General features: G+C 52.9%; 1 protein-coding gene across 1 annotated transcript; it reads right to left on the reverse strand.

Moving 5' to 3' along the window:
* Window positions 1-1,620: 1,620 nt before the first annotated feature.
* On the reverse strand, window positions 1,621-9,705 carry LOC138398829 (putative neuroblastoma breakpoint family member 5). The gene is made up of 9 exons (XM_069493280.1): window positions 9,701-9,705; window positions 9,086-9,222; window positions 7,152-7,254; window positions 6,010-6,224; window positions 5,048-5,096; window positions 3,794-3,951; window positions 2,828-2,879; window positions 1,949-1,999; window positions 1,621-1,627 (listed from the first exon to the last, which is right to left on the reverse strand). Exons 1-9 carry the CDS (start codon window positions 9,703-9,705, stop codon window positions 1,621-1,623), a joined length of 777 nt encoding a protein of 258 aa, XP_069349381.1.
* Between the last annotated feature and the right edge of the window lie 429 nt (window positions 9,706-10,134).

Consider the following 10,134-nt stretch of genomic DNA (forward strand, 5'->3'; position numbering starts at 1 on the left):
GTGTGAGAACGCAGGTGGGGTTACCTTTGCACCCGCAGCCGCAGGCCTGGGACACTGCACGCCACTCTCCACTTGCTCAACAGCAACTTTCTCTCACTCATCCTCGGCTTGAGGCCACTCGGGCCAGCGAGCAGAGGGCAGACTGCCTGCGCCAGCCGGGCGAGTCTTGGCTGGGCTCCTGGGAATCCAAGAACTGGAAGACAGACCAGAGGGAAGAGCAGAGGCTTAGATGATACAAGTTACCAGGACACGAGTCTGGGATTCACGACGTGTGAGCACTGAGCCCTTCACAGGAGCCCTCCCCAAGGGGCCAGACTGGGGCTCCTCACCGCTCATGACCCTGATGCAGTCCTGGGTACCTGGGGCTTGTCACCTCTCACATGAGGGCATCGCCCGACAGAGGAGCCCCAGGCAGCTCCACAGGCTCCGGGGGGAGATGGAGAGGGACAGAGAGCAAGGAGGGACAGGACAGGATATGGGGGCTGGGAGCTCTGTGGTAAGACAGTCTGAGCAGAAGTGGGTCCTTCTGAGAAGGAAACGGAGGACACGGCCCTGCCATGCCTGCAGGTGACCAACTAGGTGGGACGGTCCCAGGGCAAACTGATTTGGACAGTTCACAAAAAAGGTGGTCCTTTATTTCCAAAAGAGCATTAAAGAACTGGAATACAACCTGGATATGTCGGGAGACTGACCTGTGGGTGGGCCCAGGAGCAACATTGTTAAAAAAAAAAAAAAAAAAAAATCCACGTGAAATCGCTATGTAAGTGACAAATCACCGGAAGATAGAAGGATTAGATATGACATGGTCATAGTTTTAGTTGAACAATTGGTACTGAATCAGCCACTTTGGAAATGGTGTTAATGATCACATAAACAATTAAATATCGACATTATGTTTCAGGGCTCTCAGGTGTGTGAAGTGAAATGTGAAGACCTGAGAAGACAGGTGACATAGCCACGGTGAACAACCAAGAAGTGTCATGCCAGGACCTGAGGGCAGGTCTGAGCCAGAACCCAAGACCTTGCTCTTCTCCCAATGGGAGAGCACCGTGGATTTCCACCTGGCCCTGAGTGAGCATGGAGGGGCCCCGCTATCCCTTCCCCGCCCCCCGGCATGGTGACAGCAACCCCCACATCAGAGCCTCCTGCTCCCCTGTCCTGCCCACCTGGGAGGATTAGCCACTGGTGCCCAGAGTCAGCGCTGGCTGCGAGGATCCAGGGCTCGCAGGGGAGGCTCCATGTGGCCAAGCCACAGCCACGACCCCACTGCTGGTCCAGCGGCAGCCGCAGACAGTCGCTCACCAGGGTGCTTGGCTGCAGCTGTGTGTCTGCAGCTTGCACCTGTGACACGCAGGGGCTCAAGTCTCCACTCCAAGGCCCTTGGGGACAGGCCTCCTGCGTGGGGGCTGAAAGCAGAAGAGGCTTCAGTGGGAGCAATCCTAGTGCTCTCTTTGCTACGTCCTCCCAGAACACCCATCTCTCATGTCCCTGCGGGTCAGTGAGACCACCCAGTGACCGTGGCAACGCAGAAAGACATGGAGTATATGAAGGAGATGTCACCTGTCAGGTGTGTGCCTGGGGAAGCAGAGATCCCAGGTGCCCGGGCTGGCAGAGAAACGGTCAGGGGCTGGGCAGACGGCAAAGCTCCCAGACCCACCTCCCGTCTGTGTGGAAAACTCTGCCCAAGCACCTGACGGGAACCAACCCTGTCTCCAGGGTCGGCCTGCAGGGACATCGCTCAGCCCAGGCAGAGGACTGAGCACAGCGAGGCCACCTGGGATGCCAGTGAGACTGACCAGCTTTATCACGGGAGGACTCACCCGCTCCATCCAGAACAGAGCCGACCTCATGCTGGGCAGACAGGGAGGTGGCGCTTCTGATTGGCTCTTGGCATTCAGACAGGTCAGCACCACCAGGAGGGAAATCCTGCTCCGTTAGTTCCTGTGACAGTCCTTCAGTCCCTGCGTCCTCCTGCAGCTCACTGGGCACAGTGGTGAGACTAAGAACCAAAGGTGAAGGCAGAAGGGATGAGACACCTGAGCACCCTGCGAGGCCTGATGGGTAGCAGAAGGTGGCAGTCTAATGATGTGTGGCCTCCCTTCGCAAAGGAGGCAGGATACCTCCCCCTCTGTCTTGGGCACAGCTCGGCTGATTTGAGCATCGGGGTGACAGACAGACAGAGACAGAGAGAGACAGATAGAGAGACAGAGACCACACGGCAGTGCAAAGTGCACTGACAAGATGCGGATCTAAGGAGGAGGAGACCCCAGACCCTCTGTCAGGTGCAGGCAGGACACACAGCACACAGGGACCCGTAACCCTGGCTCAACCCTGGGGACAGATGATGGTCAATTTCACACACAGCAGTGCAGGGAACATGGGGCCTGAGGTGCTATACACTCTCTGAGATCTTGTGTGTTCTAGGACTCGTGTTTGAAACTTGTGCCATGGGAGACTGTTTCCGAGGACATTCCTGTCAATGACCCAAGGCCACAGTGTAGACAGCAGACATGCACGCCCTGCCAGTCACAGCCTCACGCAGGAGAACCCGGGATCTATCCAAGGGCAAGACGCCCCTGAGACCGGTCAGTTCCCTCGGTCAGACTCAGGCTACTAGTGCCATGAAGTAGAGGGACCACGGGGGAGGTGACGCCTTGCTGCAGGGCTCTGCCAGCTCCGGGGCAGTGAATGTGTCAGTACAACCAGTGGGCTGGGTTTGCCTCGAGTGTGAAATCTTGGTGACTTTGGCCTCACGTTCTGTCCTTAGACACCACCCTGCCCTGCCATGTCCTACCCTTGCTTCTAGCCCCTGATAATTCATTGTCACCTGGAGGCCAGTGATTCTAGATCTTCTTTGTCTTCCTCATGGGCATAGTTCTCTGCAAACAAATTGAGAAATGTCCAGACATTAAATAGTGCCATTCCCACCATGACACACGCTGGGCCCATCTGGGCCTGGAGACAGATGACCCGTGTGACCTCAGACACCCTTAGAGAGCTGTGCCCATCTCGTCTGCGGACGTTGAGGCACTGGGGAGGGACCACGTGCTGATCCGTCCTGTAAAACACCCCCAGCGTGGCGGGTGATTGTCATGGTGAGGTCTGAACTTACTGGGAAAAGTTAAAACATATTTCGGTCTCAAGGTCACAGGACACTTGCACGGTTTCTTCTGGATTTCTCTAGCTTTGTGCCCCGTCTCTCTTGATATCAAGGACAACTGCAGATGTGGCCATGACAGGTTTAATTCCTCTGGTATTCCGACACAGGCTTGGCAAGGATCAGTTGAATTAGAGGGGACAGAGAGATTGCGCCTGGAATCCAGGAACTACAGTAACATTTACACAGACACAGGCAAGACCACCAACCTACTGGGACAGTCACTGGTGCTTTTGTAACAATTATCAGAACCTGCAGGACAAATCACAAGTCCCAACATGAAAGAACGGGCTCGTGCAGACCCCTGCCGTGCACAGGCATCAGCGGTGGCTGAGAGTCGGTTACAGTTCCTTCAATTCCCCCACTTTGCTTAGCTCTGGTGTGCCCACTGTGACCTTGTCGTGGTGTCCCCTGGGTAAGTGTTTGGCCCGGGATTCGGGAGTTGCCTGGCTGCCTGACACACCTGATGTCTGTGCCTAACGCTCAGGCGGCCACCCTCATCCAAATCAGTGTGTTTCCGGGGCCTGCTGGCATCTCTCTACCTGGCGACAGATGAGGGGCACAGAGAACATGGAGGCTCCCTGGGAGGACACTTGGACTCATCTACTTTATACCGGACACACTCACTAGCTGTACCTGGGCAGGCGCAGACGTCTCCCGCATCAGGCAGCAGGGCAGCACTGTTGGAAGGGCGGCGGGACTCAGAGAGGTCCTGGCCACTGCGGACAGTGACATGCTGCTCCCGCAGTGAGGTCTGCTGGGTGGGATTGACCTCCTCCTCCTCCCCGCTGAGCCTGGGGGTGCACAAGAGAGAATGTTAAGCTCAGAGAGATCAGGCACCACGGCTTCCCCGGCTGGTCCTGATCAGGAGACACAGGCAGAGGTCCCAGAGGCAGCAAGGCCACCCCTGAAACAGGAAGAGGAAAACAGCCCTCCTGTATCCAGCACACTGGAGCTGCCCTGCTCATCAAACAGGATGGCACCAGTGCAGGCAGGCTGGTCAGTGTCAGCCAGGTCATGGTGACTGGCTGAAGTCAGGTGGTCTTCACCCAACTGGCCCTGAAGGACTCCATTCGCCTTCTCCTTCTCCTGCTCCTCTCTGCTCAGCCTGGTGGCATAAAGAATAGAACCGAACCAAGAGGGACTGGACACCAGATCCAAGGCGGTGCTGATGAGAGCCATGAAGGACCAGCCACAGAGTGCAAGGGGCTGTCATTTAGAAAAGAAAGAAAACTATGCTCTTATGAGAAAGGAAGAATGTGGGTGCCTCGAGGGCAGGCGTGAGAGAGGAGCAAGTGCTCTGTGCACTGGCCACGTAAGGAGCTTCTGAGGAAGGGGACACAACTGTCCCCTTCGTACAGTGTTGGCAGACAGCACACACAGAGAACCACGAAGTGGCTCAGTCTCCTGCGTGGACCGTGCTGACTGTTCCCGCAGCGGCACAGTGAGCACAGGCTCCTGAGAGTGTAGGTCCAGGAGCTCTTGTGTCTTCTAGGACCCCGTCTAGCAATGCAGTGACATGGTGGAAATATTTCAGTCTGCTCATATCCCCTGCTATGGGGTCACTTCCAACAAGCGAAGGCCAACCACGCAGAAAGCAGATGGGCATCTCGTACTGAGTTCAGCCATGGGAGGGAGAACAGGTAGATTCCATGATTGTAGAAATCCCTAAGACTGACTTGTTCTAGTTACTGGGAAGTGCCTTGAAGACAGTGAACAACCTTGTTAATGGAAGGAATTTTTCACTGGTTCCGTGAATGTCATCAAAGAACAAACAGTTTTCATGCACCTTTGCTGTGAAATCTGTGGCTACTTTCACATCTTGGCCAGTGCAACTGGGCCTCCCCTATTTTACCCACCCTCCTCCAAACCCTGCTTGCTCATTGCTACCTGGGGGCTGGTGGTTCTTCCTTCTCCTCCTCCTGCTCTTTGTGGTTTTCTGCATAGAATTTCAGAAATGTCCAGTCAGACATTGAGTAGCTCCACACCATCCCTACGAACACCGGCACAGATCTCTACATGTGGACCATTTCTATGGTAAGAAAATCTAAGGCATAATTGACTAATTGCTGGAGTATGAGTCTGCAGAACTTTGAGAAATAAAAAAATAGGCCGTTGCAGTCATAGAAGTGCCCAAACCGTCAGAAGTGTACTCCCACTGAGCATCACACTGGAAGGTCTAATTTTTTCAATAAGATGAGGAAAGGAAATAAAAGCTAATGTCTATATAAAAAATCCCAAAGAATTAGCAATGAGGGCACCAACAAAATGCTTCTGGAATGAATAAGCCATTGGTAGCAAGGTTGCAGGATACAGAGCTAATATATGCAATCAATTGATTAATTAAATATCAGCAATGAAGAGCTGGAATTTGAAATTAATACACAATGCCATTTAAGGTAGCTCAAAAAAGACATTCTTAAGTATGAAGCTAATTAAATATGCATAAGGTCCACTGTGGAGTGGGGAACCTTGGGCCTTGGGGCCACATGTGTCCTTCTGGATCCCTGAGTGTGGCCTTTTGACTGAGTGCAATTTTACAGAACAAATCCTTGGGCTTGGTCACCTAGATTTGGGACCTTGGACACAACACACAAAAGCAAAACTCATGAAAAAAGAATTGATAAATTCAAGGCCATGATGCATCAGGAGGAAGGACAGAGTGGGGACATTGGGACCCCCACCCTGAGCATTCTGTCCTCTGCTCCCACTGGCCAGCCCTGTTCCTGTCATGGCCATAAATGTGACGTGCAAACCAGGACAGCCGGGTAAAGAGCCACATTGTGAGTGGAGTGTCTTGTGAGCCAGCACCTGGGAGCACCTCAGAGTCCCAAGGGCCCGTGGCCACTCACCTGGGCTGAGCGTGTGGACGAGGTGCTCTGCCAGCCTGTGCCCCTCCGCCAGGTGTTCACGGAGGCCCTGGCCCTGGCAGCTGTCAAGATTGTCCTGCAGGAGGAGGGCCTGCAGGTGCTGCTGGAGGAGAAACGAGCCATCTCTCCCCTCTCTCAACACCTGCCTCAATAGGGTCAGCTCTCGGGCCTGCTGTTCAATGACCCTATTGGCTTCCCTATGGTGGGAGAAAAAGCAAATATGAAAAGGCACAGTTGACAATAGATTATATGGGCCGTGGCAGACATTTCTGGAAAGATGTCCCCAGGAAGCCTTCCAAGTGCAATTCTAGCACGTATTAGGTGACCTGCTTGTGGCAAAGAGAGAGAAGAATGTGCAGGGAAAGCCTCCCGTGCGTCACAGACTGCCCCTGTGAGATCCTTGACGCTCCCTTCCTGTTTCTCCTGTAAGAGGAGCCAGGTGTCTTCCTGAATTGGCTTCACAACGGTGTCCCTCCGTCCCTCACTGTGGCCAAGGCCTTTTCCACATGAAGACACACCCAGCACGTTCTGGAGCGACTGGACATGCAGCCACAGGAAGCAATGTGGCAGGTCCAGCTGGGGCCAGTCAAAAGCATGAAAGACACAGGATGACCAGGCCAAGGGGACAACATTCTTTGGGTAACAGACTCAGAAGCCACATTCAGTCAGGGTGAGTGTGATTCAGAGTAAATGGGACGGTGACTGCACAACACGGTAAAGTTTTACTTGTATGACTGTGAGGGGTCCAAGTGCAGTGTTGTCACAGGCATATATCGCTCAGTGTGGAGTCGGGGCTTTTAGTGTTTCCATCACCTGAATGCGCAGTGTGACTACACTCAATGCTGCTGAGTTGTCACTGTCCTTGGTTAACTTTATGTTACGTGACTTTCACCTTAACAATTTCTTGTTTGAAAGGAGAAAACATGGCTCTGAGTCACGGCTGTGGGCCAGAATACATCCTTAGTTTTGTTTTCATCTTGTTTTATTAATATCTGTGAAAAACGTGCCAGCCTCATCCATTCCTGCCATTCTCTTGGCCCAGGTGGGCTCTTAGATGTCCCAGCTGAGCTGCCCACGTCAGAGACTCACATGTCCCCTGCCTGCCCCGCACACAGCACCCTTACCTGAGCTCGTCCTCCAGGGTCGGTGTCTCTGCCCGCTCCTCCTCCCAGAAGTCCAGCCTCACCCCCAGCACGGACTCCAGGACGTCCCTGAACTCGCCACACTCTGAGAAAGACACACACACCGGCTCAGTGGGAAGCTGTGGCCACTGCCCACAGGGGAGGTAGCAGGGTCCCTTCCAGGGACCAAAATATCCCCAGTCCCAGGTCCTATGTGGGGATTTCTACACCTTTAATTCTCACCCTCCCATCTCCATGGCCTTGAGAATCCCTATTGCAAGATGAGGAAGGAGAAGCTGAAAGGCACATAAAGGTAGTTGGCATAAATCGAATTGGGATTTAGGAGAGTCAGAGTTCGTATCCCCGAAGGTCTGACTCTGATCAGGGGCCACGTGACCAAGGTGCAGCCTGTGACGCAAATCACTGCATGGGGCGTGATGCAGTGATGCCTGCACAGCTAGGAAGGCCCCCAGGACCCCAGGACTGGTCGGGCCCTCGTGCTGGGAATGCAAAGAGCGCACCAGCCTCTCACAGGTAGATATTGCGTCTGGATGCACCTGTGGGAAACATCAGGCATTAGACCACGAGGACCTGAGAGAAAATTCCCACACGCTAGTGAGGCTCGGGTCACACTGGAAGTGAGAGAACTGGGAGCTCACAGTGGCTCCTCTTCTCAGGCTCTGCTGTAAAAGCGACACAGGAATTAATGAATGTATCATTGCAACTCCAATTAATAGGTGCTACAATAGCACCGTGTAAACAGAGGAGGAAACTGAGGCACAGCGTAGACAAACAACTTGCATTGGCACCTGGAGACATTCCCAGGGTCCCTGCTCTACACACGGTCTTCAGCCTTCTTCCATCTTCTTCCTCTTCCCAGTATTTCATATGCTTATGTTATTAGATGGAAAGGTGTTAATAAAACACAGTTTGTCCTTTCCCAGAACTCATCTCTTCACTTCCATAACAGGCTTCAATTTTTATTCTTCTCTTTCATTCCTTTTGATTAAAAATAATCCTCTGATTTATTGGAAAATAATTTGTAGGAAAAGGATGCAAGTTCAGCCTCAGAGTTGCGAGATTCCTTCCAATCCTGCTGTGCACGTGCCCTTGTCCCAGGACCCCTCAGTCGCTCGGGCTTCTCTTCCTGAGCAGGACAAGGGCTGGCAGTGGCCAGGCGCACTGGGGTGGGGGTGGGGTCCATCCCACCCATGGCTTTGCTTGTCACAGGGGCTGCTGCTGTCCTCCTCGTCCCTTGTTCACACGCGGGCCAATGTCTCCTAGCTCAGACTGTCACGGTCCACCTGCACCTGCTGGCCGTCCTGTGTCCCTGAATGTTCCCCAGCTCAGGGGACACACAGGGGTGGGAAAGCTTCTCTCCCACCAGAGTCAGCCCCCTGGACAGGGTCACTAAGGAATGTCACAACTGCCGTTAGGAGCACACTCCTCTGGAAGCTCCTCTGAAGCAGGGGCTGTGTCCATCCCAACCTTCCCCAGGGGGCAGCTCAGTGCTTTCCTGTTGGGCCTCAACACAAGCCTGAATTGAATGGAAGCTCATCAGTCCCAGAAATTACAACCACAGTGACGTTATGTGACTGCAGGATTTGGTACAGTGCACAGGCTCCTGAGACAAACCGGTGTAGCCTGTGCCCAAATCACAGGCACTTCCTTGGCAGCTGCAGGAATAAATAACTGACATTTTACCTCATGCCCCACCCTACTCCTCACCTGGAATCGTGGCCAAACTCTGTGTGCCTCAGTTTGTCCATCCTCAGAAAAATAGGGTTAAAATACCCCCTTTTCCCTTCCTGGGAATATAATCAGGATGGAATTTATTTTGATAAAGGGAAGAGAAGCACCAAGTCTAGAGACTTTATTTTCTCAGAGAGAACACACACAACCGTTCCTCACTGAGCATGTGAACCTATAGAACTTACTATATTTCCGCAGCTGGTTGGCCAGGGAGAAAGCGGTTGATTCTGATGTATATAGTTTCTCCCTGAGGTCCAGAATCTTCTCCTTTGCATCCACCAGCTGGGAGCGCAGTTCCCGGCTGTCCATCTCTGCCCTCTGCCTGGACCAGGGGCAGAGGGACCCTGCCATGCTGGCCAGTGTGGCAGGAGAGGCACAGTCAGGGACTGGGGGGAGAAACCCAAACACATGGTGGGTGAGGAACAAATGAAATCCAATAGGTTTCATCGGGACTGAGGGAGGACCAGCACTGGACTTCTTCACTTACTGTCAGAAAAATGTGATCCGCCAACAGCACTCGAGACTTAATCAGGCTCACAACGCCGGAGCTCAGCGCTGAAGTCACCTCCAGCAGCTCACAGTCCAATGAAACTGAGCCAGTGGAGCTCAGTGAGCCAGGTAACGGTCTTCGGTCGTCATAACAGAATTCTGTGCGGGTGCATGGAATGTTAGGAGCCCTGCCCCCCAGGTGCCTGGGCCATGCGGATGCATAAGTCAGGTGGTCTGGCCTAAAGGGGACACCACTCATGGGGACACCTCCCGATCGGCCATGCTCCATAGTGGTGTAGACATGTACTTACGCCATAGACCCCTTCATTTCTCAGTAAATCTAAGCATGTTCCCTCTTGTCCATTTCTGTGTCTGTATGGAAATATCTAGGCAGAAACAGTTTCCCGACGAGTTTTGTTTTTCATGGTTGTGAAGTAGTCATCCCACCATTTCTTCACCATGAAAACACATCTTAGGATTTTTCCTAAATTAAATAATGTCAAACTTTTGCAATGTAAAAATGTAGATCTCTCATGACTTTCTTCTCTGTATCTTCTCCCGTCCCTCCAAATCCATTAGAAAGTATAGAACAAAATGCAGTTTGTAACACTAAGCGAACAAATACTTAGTTTTTCCATGTGGTTTCTGTCCTGTCTGAGTGTCCCTGCTGCATCCCAGGGTTACGTTGGCTTCAGTCCTCTCCCAGGGGGCTGTGTCTCTGCTTGTACCTGTGTCACGTGTGACC

This window comes from Eulemur rufifrons, chromosome 18, assembly GCF_041146395.1.
Source record: "Eulemur rufifrons isolate Redbay chromosome 18, OSU_ERuf_1, whole genome shotgun sequence".
NCBI lineage: Eukaryota > Metazoa > Chordata > Mammalia > Primates > Lemuridae > Eulemur > Eulemur rufifrons.

What these genes read in the sequence shown, in the direction of transcription:
- LOC138398829 (XM_069493280.1), bottom strand. An exon ending in CAACCAGCTGCGGAAATATA is followed by an intron (nt 7,255 to 9,085) that starts GTAAGTTCTATA and finishes TGTCTTTCTCAG; the next exon opens with AGTGTGGCGAGTTCAGGGAC. An exon ending in CGTCCACACGCTCAGCCCAG is followed by an intron (nt 5,097 to 6,009) that starts GTGAGTGGCCAC and finishes AATTCTATGCAG; the next exon opens with AAAACCACAAAGAGCAGGAG.